General features: G+C 34.1%; 1 protein-coding gene across 1 annotated transcript in view; it reads left to right on the plus strand.

Moving 5' to 3' along the window:
* The window catches only part of LOC128996195 (sodium/potassium/calcium exchanger Nckx30C-like), a 204,626-nt gene extending 189,603 nt beyond the window's left edge, over window positions 1-15,023 (plus strand). The window contains exons 6-8 of the mRNA XM_054421334.1: window positions 5,999-6,114; window positions 7,518-7,654; window positions 10,543-15,023. Of these exons, the coding sequence (XP_054277309.1) occupies window positions 5,999-6,114; window positions 7,518-7,654; window positions 10,543-10,783 (494 nt within the window). The 3' untranslated portion in view covers window positions 10,784-15,023. The remainder of the gene's footprint in view (window positions 1-5,998; window positions 6,115-7,517; window positions 7,655-10,542) is intronic.
* Window positions 15,024-15,717: the final 694 nt, after the last annotated feature.

The following is a 15,717-nucleotide window of genomic DNA, read 5'->3' on the forward strand; positions in this document are numbered from 1 at the left end:
TACATAAATTATGAATCCCGGGAATTTGCCAATGGTTGTAAGAGCGCAATTAATATACTCACATTGCCTGAATGTTTTTAGTTACATTTTTGATCTTGGTAGAGTTTTACTCAATTGATGAAATAATTTTATAGTTCTAGCAAGAGTCTAAACAAAAGGGAAGGTTGGTTGTAAAAGTATGAAACTAAGTTTTGAATTGTAAAGCAGGCGAATTGGAGATTAAAGTTAAATGTTCTTGTGGGAGTTATCGTTCTTTGCTTTACACTTTTCTCAAATAGCCTTCTGTAAGGAGTGAGGTTGTAGGAAATATAAAAAAATACAGTTCTTTTTTTGTAGATGGAATAGTATTAAAATTGATAACCGCTATTATTACCACACGCACACGTCGGTTTTCTGGTGGTTTAACTATTGTCAATTAATGTATAGGTAAAACACAAACCATAACAATGTAATATTCTGCATTTATATCATTTTTTAACTCAGTTTTACAGAAACTATTTCATTTTATTTTTGTGATTCAACCATCGTGTATAATAATATCCATAATAATTGTACTGATTTTGAGCTTCTTTACCTGTTAGTAAGATTCCTGTGTTTTAAGTCTACAGTAGAAGTCTTCCAGTGGTCGAAAACTCGACCAAAATATGTAGTGTACGGACTTGTATATTTGAACCCCACGCTTTAAATAAAACATGTGATTGGAATTTCTTCCATTTGTTTTGATTTTCTGTTTATATTTAGTTGTTATTTCGTCACCAGCATGGCAACCCATAAGGCCCATATTAAACTTTTTAAAATTGCTGTGCTTTTTTAGCCTATTTAAATTTATAAAGGGATTCCGAACATCTACAGGAAAATATCTTTCTAACAGTATGTATAGATTTTCCCTGCGATGCACACGAGCTGAGAATTTTTTTTAAAAAGAAACATGCTTGTCTATTAATATATAGACAATACTTAAACTCCCTCTTTAATTATTTTTTTTTTTAGGTCTAGTGGAGAAATGTTATGGAATTGTGGCTTACATTATATTACTTGTATTTCTTGATGGGCTCATAGTGTGCATTTCTGATTCTCAGAACTCTTTGTTCACGCATTGCACCTTTCGCGAAGCTGAGGCAGACAGCGTGTTCTTGGTTTAAAATTATGAATCAGAAAATTGTAATTTTTGAATTTTTTTCGAATTGACTATTGTTTATTTGAATTGGCCATCACTATTGTTTAGTGTCGTTTCTTTTTTTATGACTAAGAACATCAATGTGTATCAATAAGTATCTAGTTCAAGATGTGCATTAAACTACAATAGCTAGAAATTAGTCATCCAAGTTCTAAATGCTTGTTTAAAGCGCTCAATTAAAGGGAAACACAGTGTTAAGATTTTCCAAGACTCATAAGAAACATTAATTTAATCTAATTAACTATTTTTAAACAAATACAGATGCCATGATTTTTTCTGACTTTTATTTGGTTAACTTTTACTATGGTTGGTATCTAGTCGTGACTCATATTCTGTGAATAGCTCATTCAACAACACTGGCATGTTTCTTTGAATAAAAGAACGGTATCCCTAATCTGTGACATACTTTCTCCCATTAGCTTGGCAACAACCTTTGTCATGGGTAAACGGTGGGAGTAATTATTATAAGGAAAATTCCAAAAGATGCAACAACTTTTGAACTGTAATTATTTCAGCAATTGGGGTTGTATTTTTTTAATTAAGGACTATAACACATCCAAAATAAGATTTTTTTGCTTTTTAAGGGGTTTATGGAAAAATAACATAAGTTACAATACAACAGAAATTAAAGAAAGGAATAGAAACTTATAGACTGTAACTCATATTCTGTGAATAGCTCATTCAACAACACTGGCATGTTTCTTTGAATAAAAGAACGGTATCCCTAATCTGTGACATACTTTCTCCCATTAGCTTGGCAACAACTTTTTTCATGGGTAAACGGTGGGAATAACTAAGTAACTATTACAAGGAAAATGTCAAAAGATGCAATAACCTTTAAACCGTAATTATTTCAGCCATTGGGGTTGTATTTTTTTAATTAAGGACTATAACACATCCAAAATAAGATTTTTTGCTTTTTAAGGGGTTTATGGAAAATTACATAAGTTACAATACAACAGAAATTAAAGAAAGGAATAGAAACTTATAGACTGTAACTCTTATTCTGTGAATAGCTCATTCAACAACATGGCATGTTTGTTTTGAATAAAATGAACGGTATCACCCATCTGTGACATACCTTCTCCCATTAGCTTGGTAACAACCTTTGTCATGGGTAAGCGGTGGGAGTACTTATTATAAGGAAAATGCCATAAGATGCAATAACTTTTGAACTGTAATTATTTCAGCAATTGGGGTTGTATTTTTTTAATTAAGGACTATAACACATCCAAAATACGATTTTTTTTGTTTTTCAAGGGGTTTATGGAAAAATAACATAAGTTACAATACAACAGAAATTAAAGAAATTAATAGAAACTTATAGACTAAAACTCATATTCTGTGAATAGCTCATTCAACAACACTGGCATGTTTCTTTGAATAAAAGAACGGTATCCCTAATCTGTGACATACTTTCTCCCATTAGCTTGGCAACAGCCTTTGTCATGGGTAAACGGTGGGGATAACTAAGTAACTATTACAAGGAAAATGTCAAAAGATGCAATAACCGTAATTATTTCAGAAATTGAGGTTGCATTTTTTTAAATTGAACCGTAGTTTTTACGGAAATTGAATTTGTAAAATTTTGTTCTGAATTTAAGGTACTACATTATTACAACATACTACATTTTTATCAAAATCGTGAAAATAATTTTTTAATATAGTTGTATTAAAAAGTAAACCCTAGTATTTAACTTCATGCTATCCATAAATTAGGAAAAGCCAAAGTTCACGAACTGCTCTGCAAGTTATGTGTATGAAGGGTCTTACAGTAAGATACCCTCCACGTAAAGACTCAGGGGAAATAAACATTGGATCCATCCTTACACTCTGTAGATACATCTCTGGAAAATCCTTTAAGTCTCAGGATACTGAAGTAGCTGTTGGATCTACTCGTACAATAATCTGTAGGAATGTTCTGTTCGTATAGAACACTATAAGATAAATTTGCATGTTTTTGAATAAAGGTAGTCTCTTCGTCCAGTATAACCCTTAAAGGCAGTGATGTCTTTTTAGTTCATTTTACTGACATCAAAATTATAACATTACAATTAAACAATCTACTCGTTTTTGTAAATTACTGTTTTTCCTCTAGTATTATAGCCAAACCATAACGTAAGATTAACGTGAACAAAAGAGAGGTATATTCAGTCCTCATCAACAAACCAATAAGAATTATCATACATCTTACGAATACGAGTTTGCCTTTTGCGTCCAAAGTCAATATGAGAATGGTTTGTCCACATACTCAGAGTTATGGCTAAAGCTTCTTTCAGTCGATGGCGTCCTTATGACTGTTATTCGCCTTTGATGGATGAATGTAAATATTTAAGTTTTAGCGAATTGCCCATAAACGGAAATAAGCTATTACCCCAGACAATATAATACTTTAAGGTTTATTCCATTGTCTGTGCTATTACCTATTAAAGACCTGGACCCTGGACCTAATTACTTTTTTGTTTTGAGGTCCCCAGGGGCCAAAAACACAATCCATTCAAATTCATATACAGGGTTAGTAAAAAGTGTGGAGACCCCCTGTTATTTTTTTAACGGCCCATACTAGAAAAACTAAACTCGGCACACCATTATGGCATGTTATGAAGTACTTTTTGGGCATAACGGCCACTTGGTGTTCATCCCCAAAATGGGGGATTTTGGGGAAAACTCAAACATTTCAAATACAAAGACCCATCGAGTGACCCCCTCATTTTGAAGGTCATGGTAAAAGAAAACCAACAACGCAAACTAGAGGTCGCTATCTCAGTTCAGTACAAAATGGCAGCCAATTGAAATTCTCATAAGTTCTTAAACCCAAAATGGGGTATTTTGGGGGAAACTCAAAAATTTTAAATGATAAGCCCCATTGAGTGACCCCTCATTTTGAAGGTCATAATAAAAGAAAACTAACAACGCAAACTATAGGTCTCTATCTTAATACAGTAAAATATGGCAGCCAATTGAATATACAATTGCAAGTTATTTCCAATTTCAAAAGATTTCAATCAGCTTCCATTTTTTACTGGATTGAGATAGAAACCTCTAGTTTGCGTTGTTAGTTTTCTTTTACCAGGACCTTCAAAATGAGGGGTCACTTGATGGGGCTTATCATTTAAAACTTTTGAGTTTCCCCCAAAATCCCCCATTTTGGGTTTGGTAAGCAAGTGGCTATTAGGCTTAAAAAGTACTTCATAACTCGCCAAAGAGGTGTGTAGAGTTTAGTTTTCCTAGTGTGAGCCGCTACAAAATTTACAGGGGATTTCCAGACATGGAAAGCTGCAAGTTAAATTCAACTTCTGAGAATTTCAATTGGCTGCCATTTTTTACTGGATTGAGATAAAGACCTCTAGTTTGCGTTTTTGGTTTTCTTTTACGAGGACCTTCAAAATGAGGGGTAACTCGATAGGGCTTTGTGTTTGAGATTTTTGAGTTTTCCCCAAAATCCCCAATTTTGGGGATGTACACCAAAGGACGGTTATGCCCAAAAAGTACTTCATAACATGCCATAAAGGTGTGCCAAGTTTAGTTTTTCTAGTAAGGGCCGTTAAAAAAAATAACAGGGGGTCTCCACACTTTTTACTAACCCTGTATATACAAATTCCGTTAGTGTGATAACTTTATAAAAAATTATCGGATTTTGATTAAATTTGATGCAAATATGTAAACCTGAGTTTATTTGAACGAATTCCCGAACCAGCATGATCTAAACAAGAAAACCGAGTTTTTATGGGGTTAAAATGGAAATTTTCCAGTTTTCACCCTCAAAACAAAAGATTTTGCAAAGCTTCTAAACCATTTTTAAGAGCTTAAAAGGAAATCGCTTAGTATATTGAAGTGTAATTATGTATGTGTACGCTTAATGGTTAAAGACAAAATTTCAAAAAAATTATCTAAACTTTAAATTTCCATGATCATTGTGGACAATACTGTAGTTAAATTTTTTTAGTTAGCTTTTTTGTGATATATTTTGGTTAAATTTGGCAAATTTATTTATTTTCTACTGTAGGCCTACTATTAACATTTACTGAAAACCCCTAAGTACCCCTCGATCGTATTGTTATTTAAAGACGAGGGAATAAATGTGACATTTTTAAGGAAATATACAAGTGAAATTCAAATCAGACGAATTCGCGCTTAGTCTGCAGGTTTGCTGCGGTGCGGGTATTTGAAAGTTACTGTTACAGGCACATGTGATGTGCTTGGGAGCTTGGAAATCAGCTGATTTTACATGGGGACACTTGTAGCACTGTGACCATGAACAGGACCAATTTCTAAAAAAAAAACTCAAGGCTCAATTTCCCTAACACAAATCTACGAAAGGAATTCTTCACTTTAAAACATACATTCAGAGCTATGTTGTGTTAGAGAGCTGTGTTTTAACTAAATATATTATTTATTCAAATTCTCGGTATTTTTATCACAGATTAAAATTCCCAATTGTGTAGACTCTACTGTATGCAATTCGCAACACTGGATTGTTGTATACCAGTAATTATTTCTAGACTTTGAAGTACCCAACCAGAGCTTCTCTTTTTCTTCATTCTCCAAAATTCCTCCAATTCCCTCCTGTAGACAATTTGTTGTTACAACACATTCAGCAGAAAAACAATTCACATCATCGGTAATTGTTTCGATATTTTTTTCAGAATTTTACCAGCATATTTTAAAACATCAAAAATATTGCAAGATCCCAGAACATCGTTCTACTGTGTGGCCCCTCAAATCAAGCACTGTTGGACACATTTATGGGGCCGTACTTGTAAGGTAATTACGTTTGTATTATTTAAACAATAAAATAATTCAGTACTGTTGTGTTTCTAGGCAAGAAATGGTTTCCTATCACATTCCTCGGCAGCATCGCTTGGATCGCCGCCTACAGCTATTTGATGGTGTGGTGGGCCAATGTAGCTGGGGACACCATCCGTATACCACCTGAGGTCAGGCAAATAGCTAATAACAAAACGGCTTAACTGGCTTAACGCCTAATTATTCTGCACACTCTACTTTATAGATTTATAGATTGAATAAATTTTTAGATTTTTAGGTTTAAAGATTAAAACCTATGATCTATCGCAGTGGTGGTTCTAAGACATTGTCAAAGGGGGGGGGGAGTTTTTCTACTTCAGGAGGGTGGTATTGTCTTGGGGTGTTCTTCAATTTGCTATTTTTAAAGAAACTTGATGTATTTTAAGGTTATTTTTAACGTCATGAACTACGACCAAAAACCTCCGTAACGTTTTTATGACGAAAAGTGTGTTTAAAATTATATTTCCAGGGTCCAATAGGTGGATTTGCCCCCCCCCCCCCTTGGAACTGCCACCGTCTATATGGGTAGGTCTATATATGGTGGTTAGCGTTTTGATTTTGAAGGATATACTATTATTGCGCTATTTTAAATTGAAATTTATAGTGCCAGGTTAACCTACTTTGATGGAGCCAATAGTGTTAATGTTTGATAGATAAGAAAAAGATAATTTTATAAGTAAGCATCAAAACACATTATTCTAAGGTTTTATCAAAATTTTTAATTGTTTATGTTTAACACTTTGAGCTGTTAAGTCCACTAAAGGGACATAACTAAACTAGGCCTATTACTTAAAATATATCAAAGTGAGTATAACCATATTAGTCAATGAAATATCGATAACTCAACAAAAACTCCTGAAGGCTATACTTAAAATGTGCTTCAGTTAACAACTACGCTTGTGTGTTTGGTTGACCAATCTTATTAGTGCAAAGTATAGTGCTAGGTCTGATGTATGTCGAAGGCTTATCTTCAGCGAGGAGGCATTGCTGTGGATTGAAGTATGAATTCCTTGTCAATGAGGTATGGTGGACAACTCCAGGTGGAAGTGGATGATATCTTGATCATTGGGCTTTTAATAAGGCCCTGACTAATGAAACAGCTGAGTCAGTAACAAATCTATTACCACAATCCACTCCTCCTTTACTCATTTTTTGTTAAAATATGCACATACGTCGCGTCACCATCAACTCGTAATGATAGTGAATGGGATAATTCTTTGAGAAGTTGCACCTCAAATCAGGCATTTTACGGCCATTAATTTTACCTTTTACTTAAATGAGTGTATTTACTGCCATTGGCATCGTTCTGTAGAAGTCTAAATCCGTGCTGCTCTTTGATGACTGGTTGAAACATGTAAATGCATAAGTACGGTTGCCCAACATTTTGAAAACTTCTCTGAAACTTTAAGAGGAAAGCCACAGACATATTTTGCTGTCAGTTTTACTGTCAAGCCATAATGAAGGCCTTAAAGCTAAATTTGTTATATTAACACAGTCTATTGTTTGTAACAGATTCATGTTTTGTTGCTCGCAGGTTATGGGTCTGACGTTCCTTGCGGCCGGTACTTCCATCCCCGACCTCATCACCAGCGTGATTGTCGCCAGGAAGGGGTTTGGCGACATGGCAGTATCGTCTTCGGTTGGCAGCAATATCTTTGATGTCACAGTCGGGTGTGTAACTTTAGATTATGTATGGTATAACCTATTACATAGCAAGAAGTTTTCTTCAGCCTTGGTTAAGATTTTCAGTAATTTTGCTGACAACAAGTTCTTACACAAGAATTATTGTCGGGACCACATAAGTTTGCAGTTGAGGGAGGAGCCTATTTACCATATGGTTTTGAATGAACCAATGAGAACAGTGTGGTGTTGCCAAATCTAATAATAACAGCTGATTTGAAAATATTACTTTGTATATTTTAATTTGTGTTGTCATTGGCGATGTGGCAACGTCGCATTGGCCTTGTCTTGTGATTGGCTGCCACCAACTGCAAACTTACGTGGTCCCGACTTCTTGGATGGTAAGAGAGTTTTTTTAATGTTTTTAAGTTATGTGAATACAAACTCTGCTTCTGAGGATACCTCAATCGGCGAAATGTACATCGGGTTTAAGAATCTACAATCTTCAAGAAGCTGACAATCATAAAGTAAACCAAAATAACTAAACATTTGTTCTCAAAACAAGAAATACCACACAAATTTAACAATAATTTTGAAATTAAATACGTAAGATTATGAAGCTTGATTGTCAAATCCAATCAAATCAAATCAGTTTTATTTCCACAATATATACAAAATACCCCCGCCGCAGCAAACCTGCCGACTAAGCGAATTTCCATTTGTCTGAATTGATATTCAGTTAAATATATTTTAATAACATTAGGTTTAACGAGTACCTAGGTTTGCTGCTACAAGGAAACTAATAAAGTGTGTTTTTGAGTAAAATATTGATAGCTTAGTACAAAATAAATAAATTTGCCAAGTTTGATCAAAATATATCCATAAACAAGCAAACTACAACATTTGACAATATTCTCCATAAGAATAACATGTGAATTTTAAATTTAAGTTTTTTTTAATTTTCTCCGTTACTAATAATCGAACAAAAATACTTTTATATACTAAATTATTTGTTTTTTTAAGCTCTTTAAAAAGGTCTAAAGAGAAATCGGGAAATTTTGTGTTTTGAGGGTCAAAAGTGAGAAAAACCAATTTTTACCCCATAAAACCCCCCGTAAAGCCCCGTTCCCATGGTCCGATCGTGCTGGTTCGCGAACTCATTCAAGTTTATCCCGCTTTACACCTTTAAACCAAATTTCATCAAAATCGGACAAAAATTACTCAAGTTATCGCGTTCACGGACGTATATATATATATATATATATATATATATATATATATATACTAGCTGACCCGGCGAACTTCGTATCGCCTAAGTTATAGGTTTCCCCTAAGACAGACCGATGGAAAACCCGGCAGACGTTGTCTGTTGTCTTGCCTTTGACTATTTTTAATTTAAGTACCGTTACGTTTAATTTTCAAGATGATCTCGTTCGCATCGCTCAACCACGTCCTGGTTGAAGTTCGTTCGCTACGCTCACTCACCTTTAGGTTGGAGCTCGTTCGCTGCGCTCACTTGCCTTCAGGTTAGATGTTCGCATCGCTCAATCACGTCCTGGTTGAAGTTCGTTCGCTACGCTCACTCACCTTTGGGTTGGAGCTCGTTCGCTACGCTCACTCACCTTTAGGTTGGAGCTCGTTCGCTGCGCTCACTTGCCTTCAGGTTAGCTCGTTCGCTACGCTAACTCGCTTCCAGGTTGAAGTTCGTTCGCTACGCTCACTCACCTTTTGGTTGCAAATTAGCTGTTGTCATAAATGTAAAAGAAATAATAGTGCTGCACCCTGTTGGTAATCCTTGTAACTTTAATGCTATTGAACATCATAGAACAGAACCAACTTGTTTAATTGAAACAGCTGTTAAGATTCATTAATTCCATTTCTCATAAGGTTAACATGGGAAACTCCAGAGCCACTGGGGCGGAGCCCTTTTAAGAATTTCGAAACGGGAAATAGTTTACTTCCTATTCGCATACCTACAGAATTTACACACCAAATTTCATAACGATCGGTGAAGTCGTTCCGGAGGAGTTTGCAGACAAACACTGTGACACGAGAATTTTATATATTAGATAAGTCTATATATATATATATACATATATAAAAATTTGAACGAATGGTGTTTTTGGCCTCTGTGGACATCGAAATGAAAAAGTAAATTGGTCCCGGGTCTAGGTCTTACCGTGCCACCTACGGTAATAGCTACTTCCCTATAGGGAAATTCGCTAAAATAATAATTTTTCAAAAAATAAAATTCGAATATATATAGCCTTGAAGCATTATACGGTACATTGTTTACGTAAAATTCAAGTAAAATTAAATGTATAAAGTTATTAATAGTATTGGAATTTATAGTTGAGATTAATACATTTTGAACTATTATTTGCAAGTTACTTAGAATTCCAGATACTTATACAGTATGTTCAGTGATAACTTGTCTACAATAAATAAACTAGATTTGTTAAATTGGCAATTTTTTTATACTAAGCAATTAATATTGTACTATATTAAAATCTTTTTTATCCTCCCTGTGGCAGCAAACTCTTTAAACTCAAGCAAATTACCGTAGGGAATAAAGATGACAGTAAACATATTCACGAAGTATTTAAGTGAAAACCCAATCAGGCAAATGGTAATTCACTTAGCCTACGGGGTTGCTGTGGTGGGGGTATTAGGGATTATATCTTTTCTGCTACATAATCAGTTTTTTAGGGCTTCCAGCACCTTGGTTGTTGCTTTGATTAGTTTTTTGCAGATTTCCTGTGTTTTGGTTGATATATTTTTTGCAGGTTACTGGTACCTCAGTTGCTAAAATAAACGCATTTTGCAGGTTACCAGTACTTTTCAGATTACCAATTTCTTTGTTACTATTATGAATTGTGTTTTTTTAGGTTACCTAATTAGTATTACCTTTTGGCCGTTAATTGGTCTGTCTTTTGCAGGTTACCAGTGCCTTGGTTGCTGTATGGAATCATCTACGGCAAGCCAGTGGAGGTCAACAGTGTGGGAATGGTCTGTTCCATTGCCATTCTCTTCTTCATGCTACTGTTCGTGATCATGTCCATCGCTTGCTTCAACTGGAAGATGAACAAGAGCCTCGGGTTCACCATGTTTTTGCTCTACTTTGTGTTTGTGGCTGTCTCTCTACTGTTCGAGTACGGACATCTCACGTGTCCGGTGTAAACGTCATCGAACCGACCAATCCGAACGAGTGCACGCACAAATACATGGGAAATAACGCAACATTTTCGTTCTAATTTTATAGAGTTTTATTTATTTTTTAGAAATACATAGATGATATTGTTTGTAAGTTCACGTTGCAATGTTCTATTTTCACTAGTCAAATAATAATGATTGAGTAATTACTTACAAGGATACATAATTAGACAAATGAATCATTTTTGGGTTTTCATTACAATTAAAGGTCTAGAAATTTGTCAATATCTGAACAAATAAGAGATTGATTATTTGAAAGTATAAATCCTAAGCTATTCAGTTCAGCTTTTATATCTATCTCATCCATCCAGGTATCTGAGAAATTGAATAAACCAGATATATTTTTTTTTTATGAAAAACCTGATGCTGTTAAACCTCTTAGACAGATTTGGCACTTCTGAGGACGTCCCTCCAAAAACATTTGACTTTTAAAAGTAAATTAATAAAAACAACATTTTTGCATAAATTGCTGCACCAAGTAATTTTAATCATATATATTTTTTAGTACCAATACGTAGATTTTAAAATCCTAATGAAGATCAACTAAACAGATCCGTCAAAAATTTGTTTAAAATTTTCAGAAAAAAGAACATTGCAAAAATAATTTTATAATTGCATTGTAGCTTGGTTTATGTCTCGTAAACAGTACCTTTCCTAACATTCAAGTAAAAGTTGTTAACCATGTGGTCTAAAATAAGAGCCTAAATGCATTTGTTAACATTTTTCTAAGTTTGTTTTTAGTGTAATTGCATACGTTTACTAGAACTAGCTGTTTTGTAAATTCTGTACAGTGTTATAACGTAAGGTCTAACGCCAGATGGTGTAACTTCACCGGGTTTTGGATTGGCAAGGGTAATTCTCTCGCCTGAGCAATTATGTCCCTTTATTCGATTAAAAAAACAAAATTGTTGTCTTCACTCAACTAAATCAATTCCTTGTTTACACTTTTTTAAATGTCTACAAAAATATTTTTCAGAGCTTCAAACGTCTTGATTATTGTAAAACTGAATACGGCACGGTACTTTTTTATTTTGAATTTCTAAGCTCAACTTGTGATCACTATGAAAAGAAACTTCTCTCTTATTTCTTGCCGATCCTAAACACTCAGACTATGAAGATCAATCGCTCCTCGATATGAACAGTTAATTTGTATAAGCATCGACAATACCTACGTTAACAGTGTATAATACACCAAGTATCTTGGGGTCTTGAGCTAAGTCAAGTGATTTTGTAGGGTAGTGTGTTAAGTTTGACATTGGAAAAAGGATTTTATCATTGATTATTGTTGAGAGTATTGTTTTTAACTTTACTTGTTAATGCAGTTGAACTAAGTTAACATTAATGTTTCAAACAAACTAATCATTTTCACTGGAGGTTTGCTGCTGCACAGTTAAAATCTTCTGAAGTGTCCGTGGGAGAAAACGTCAAGATGACCGCAAGACAATGCAATATGCAATGTTTTGGCACAGAAAACAGTCTGTGATCTTGTCGTCATCTCTAAAAACTTTGACAAAAATATTCACTGTTCAGTAGCAAGTTGTCAGTTTTGTGGTAAAGCGTCCTAGAGAAAGGCACTCACTTGCAGCTCCAGACCGGTCCAGCTTCTCTGCATCCTTGGATCAGTATTCGCCTACAGCAATACTCGAGAAAGGCTACTTGTAGGCTGTGATCTCAGAGGATATCGCTGCTACTGTGTACTTCCATATCAATGTTGTTAAACTGTTAATATTGCTTTGTTTATTTTTACATATAGAGTGATCTAGTTAAGTGTATAGCGGGACTTGTCGCCAAGGCATAAGCAATAATATTTTGTTTCGAATCTCCGGCCGAACGTTCGCTTGAATCCATTTACCGGACAATATTCAGCGGCCGGTTTGTCAAAGTGGACGTTTTTTTATTTGCGGAATAGCTTAGATCGTAGGTGTTATAGGATAGGTATTTTATACTGCGACAATTACTATTTGTAAGTGTTACCGATTGAATATTTGTTCTGGTGGGTAGAAGACACTGTCAAGCGCGTTCAGAATCGGGGTAGAGTATGTTTTGTAAATTTTAACCTTTTATCTTATTTTTATAATTCTCAAATGGTTTATGAGCAAGAGTATATTTTTGTGTCGTTTTATTTCTTTCACTGTCAAATTTAAGGTCGATGAGAAAACACATACATTTTTCATCAAATTATAACATTTAATAGGAGTTCTCCTCTTGCTTTTTTTATCACAGCAACTTAAACCTAATCCAACAAACACATACCAAACTTGACTTGTAGTAATTGAGAATGAAAATACTAATTTGTCAGCCATATGGGATTAAAATAGTTACCAATATTCTCGCCAAATTATTCCACTTTTGCGATGTTTTACACCCTTTGGAAAATTATTTCATCAGGAAATTTGTTTTGAAGTATTTAATTTTAAGTAGGAAGGAGCGGCTGTTGGTTAAAAAATTACTGGAAAGGTTGACTGTGTCTTATACTTCGTTGGTGCTCTTGGTTGAGTGTTGTTATAGTTTAATGTGACATCCATGCACAAAATGTGTTATTGTTTCAATGGCTTTTGTTTTTAGTGTTAACCAACTTTAGGTGTCCAAATTGTTGTGGTTAGATAGAAGCCGATAAATAAAAGCCAAAATAGCTCACACAAAATGTACTGGAGTGGTGTTTCCCATTGGTATATTATTTTGTATCAATAAAGTGTAAAATTATTTTTTCAATCGGGGTTTCTCTGTAAATGTACCATATGCGTTTGTTTAAGAAATGCATTCAACAATAAGTTGAAATATGCTGTATTAGTATTATGATTATTTCTTAATTAATTATAATGGTAGGTATCTCATTAAATTTACTCAGTGAAATGTATTTCTATACAGTATTCAAATGGTAATGTATAATAAGTGTTAATCACTTGCTAAACAATTAAAAAATTTTAAGGTTACATCACAAAATTACCTTAGTTAAATCATTCTTATTCATAATTAAAATCGTATGTACCGTTTACGTCGAGTTCCAAATTTAACGCCTGAGTTCAAATGTTAACGTCTAATTTTATCAAAAACTAAAGCCTCTGCAGTATTTCATCTGGTGAGATATAACGCATTTTGTGCGAGCTTTCTAAACCGGCTTAATTCATAAATGCTAAAAGTGCCTAGAATTAATATTATTACCCGAGGTCTGTGTATGTTTTATTCTGCTTTTAGTGATAGTTTCGGCCACACATTTGTGATAGACCAGCTTTGCTGGCCCTGCGATGGGAAAGCGTTGTTCCGACATTGCAAGCTCTGGCAACCCCCCCCCCCCTCCCCCCCACAAATATGACAAATTGGTTGCTATGATGGAAGAAAGAGAGATTATGCATTTAAATTGAACAGTACTTGGCCCGTGGTAGTTGCGCTGCATACAAACGCACAAAAAAAAAGTCGCAGTTACTCTTAAAATCAGCAAATCTTGTTTTACTCTTTCGTTAAAGACTCTGACACTTTTAGACTGAACGAATCACCTTTGTGGGAAATAAAATGTCCACTCAACTTTTTCATTGTTTATAGAACCAATTCCGAGCGAATTCATACAATTTTGAAGGGTATGGACTACTTTCCCTTGTAAGCATTTGTGTTTCCTGTATTGAAAGTCACTGACTTACATTACCAAAACGTCAGGGCTACGCATAAAATAAATTTAGTTTATTTAAGATTTTTTATTTTTACGAGCTACAAAATGTCGGATCAACGCATCACCCTACCCTGCACTTGGCACTGTATATACTAGATTACTGTACACTCTATGTGCAGAGAGCAGTTTTACAACTAAATTGATTGAAAACTATTTATATATGAGTGAGTTTAAAGATCATTTAGAACACTAAACTCCTGTTTGATTCAGAGTCAGTTAAAAGTGATTGAAAAAGATTGCCATCTGTATATGGAGTTTGCAGTATTTCTTCACTTTTCATTCATTCATTCATCGCAATAGCAATTTCACTACAATGTCTTCTTTTGGATCAAAATTGTAATGATCCTTGAACCTTACCATTTTATATTGGAACTTTTTTATTGCACAAAACTTATTATGTGGTTTGAGTGAAATTCAATAAATTAAAGAAAATTGTTGTGTTTAAAGTTTAATCCAGAAAAAACTGAATTATATGAGTATGTCTACTTATAAAAAAATATTTAAAACACATAAAGTCTAAATGGTTTTATCAAAACTTTTCTACAGTTAGTTTTCAAACAAAAGACTGTAGGCGACTTTATGTTTTTAACTTAATTTGTAGGCTTTTTTAACTATCTAAACACGAAGAGATAAAATTTATTTATTTATTCATTTTCTAGAGAAGAGTAAAAATATATGTATAAAATTTAGCAATGTTTCAATAACTGTGGGGCCTAAGGACAATGAGATGTTAGTTGTGGTGTGATTGTATACTATAAACACCTAAGTTTATGAAAAGATGGATGATTTTTTATAAATCATTTATACAATAAATTTGAGGGTTCAATTCTCATAAATCTTTATAGTCTACTTGTGTTCACACAAAACCCCGGAGCTGGACCAAAAGTAGGCATTGTAAGTCTTCCATGCCCAAACCTTACATATCATCTTCATTTGATTATTTAAAAGAATAACACGATACATCTCTTCTCAGCATGTTTTAACTTACGAGTTTTCCCAATATAGACTCCAGTGGTACAACGTGTTTATATACTTAGATCGAGCCTAACCTTATGGTCTATGGTTTTTTACTGCATGTCAGTCTTTCTACCTTAATGTTAACTCTGCTGACGACTTATAGTCTTAGATCTGTTGTTACGATTTTTTAAAACTATAGTATAAGATAGTGATTCAAAAGGAAATAAAAAGCTTTGTTCATCTTTGCCACGGAATTGCAGACCAGTGAGCGTAAAGTATT

Source organism: Macrosteles quadrilineatus, unplaced genomic scaffold (genome assembly GCF_028750875.1).
Source record: "Macrosteles quadrilineatus isolate MER2022 unplaced genomic scaffold, UCM_ALF_1.0 Scaffold_6__1_contigs__length_79288215, whole genome shotgun sequence".
In the NCBI taxonomy this organism is placed as follows: domain Eukaryota; kingdom Metazoa; phylum Arthropoda; class Insecta; order Hemiptera; family Cicadellidae; genus Macrosteles; species Macrosteles quadrilineatus.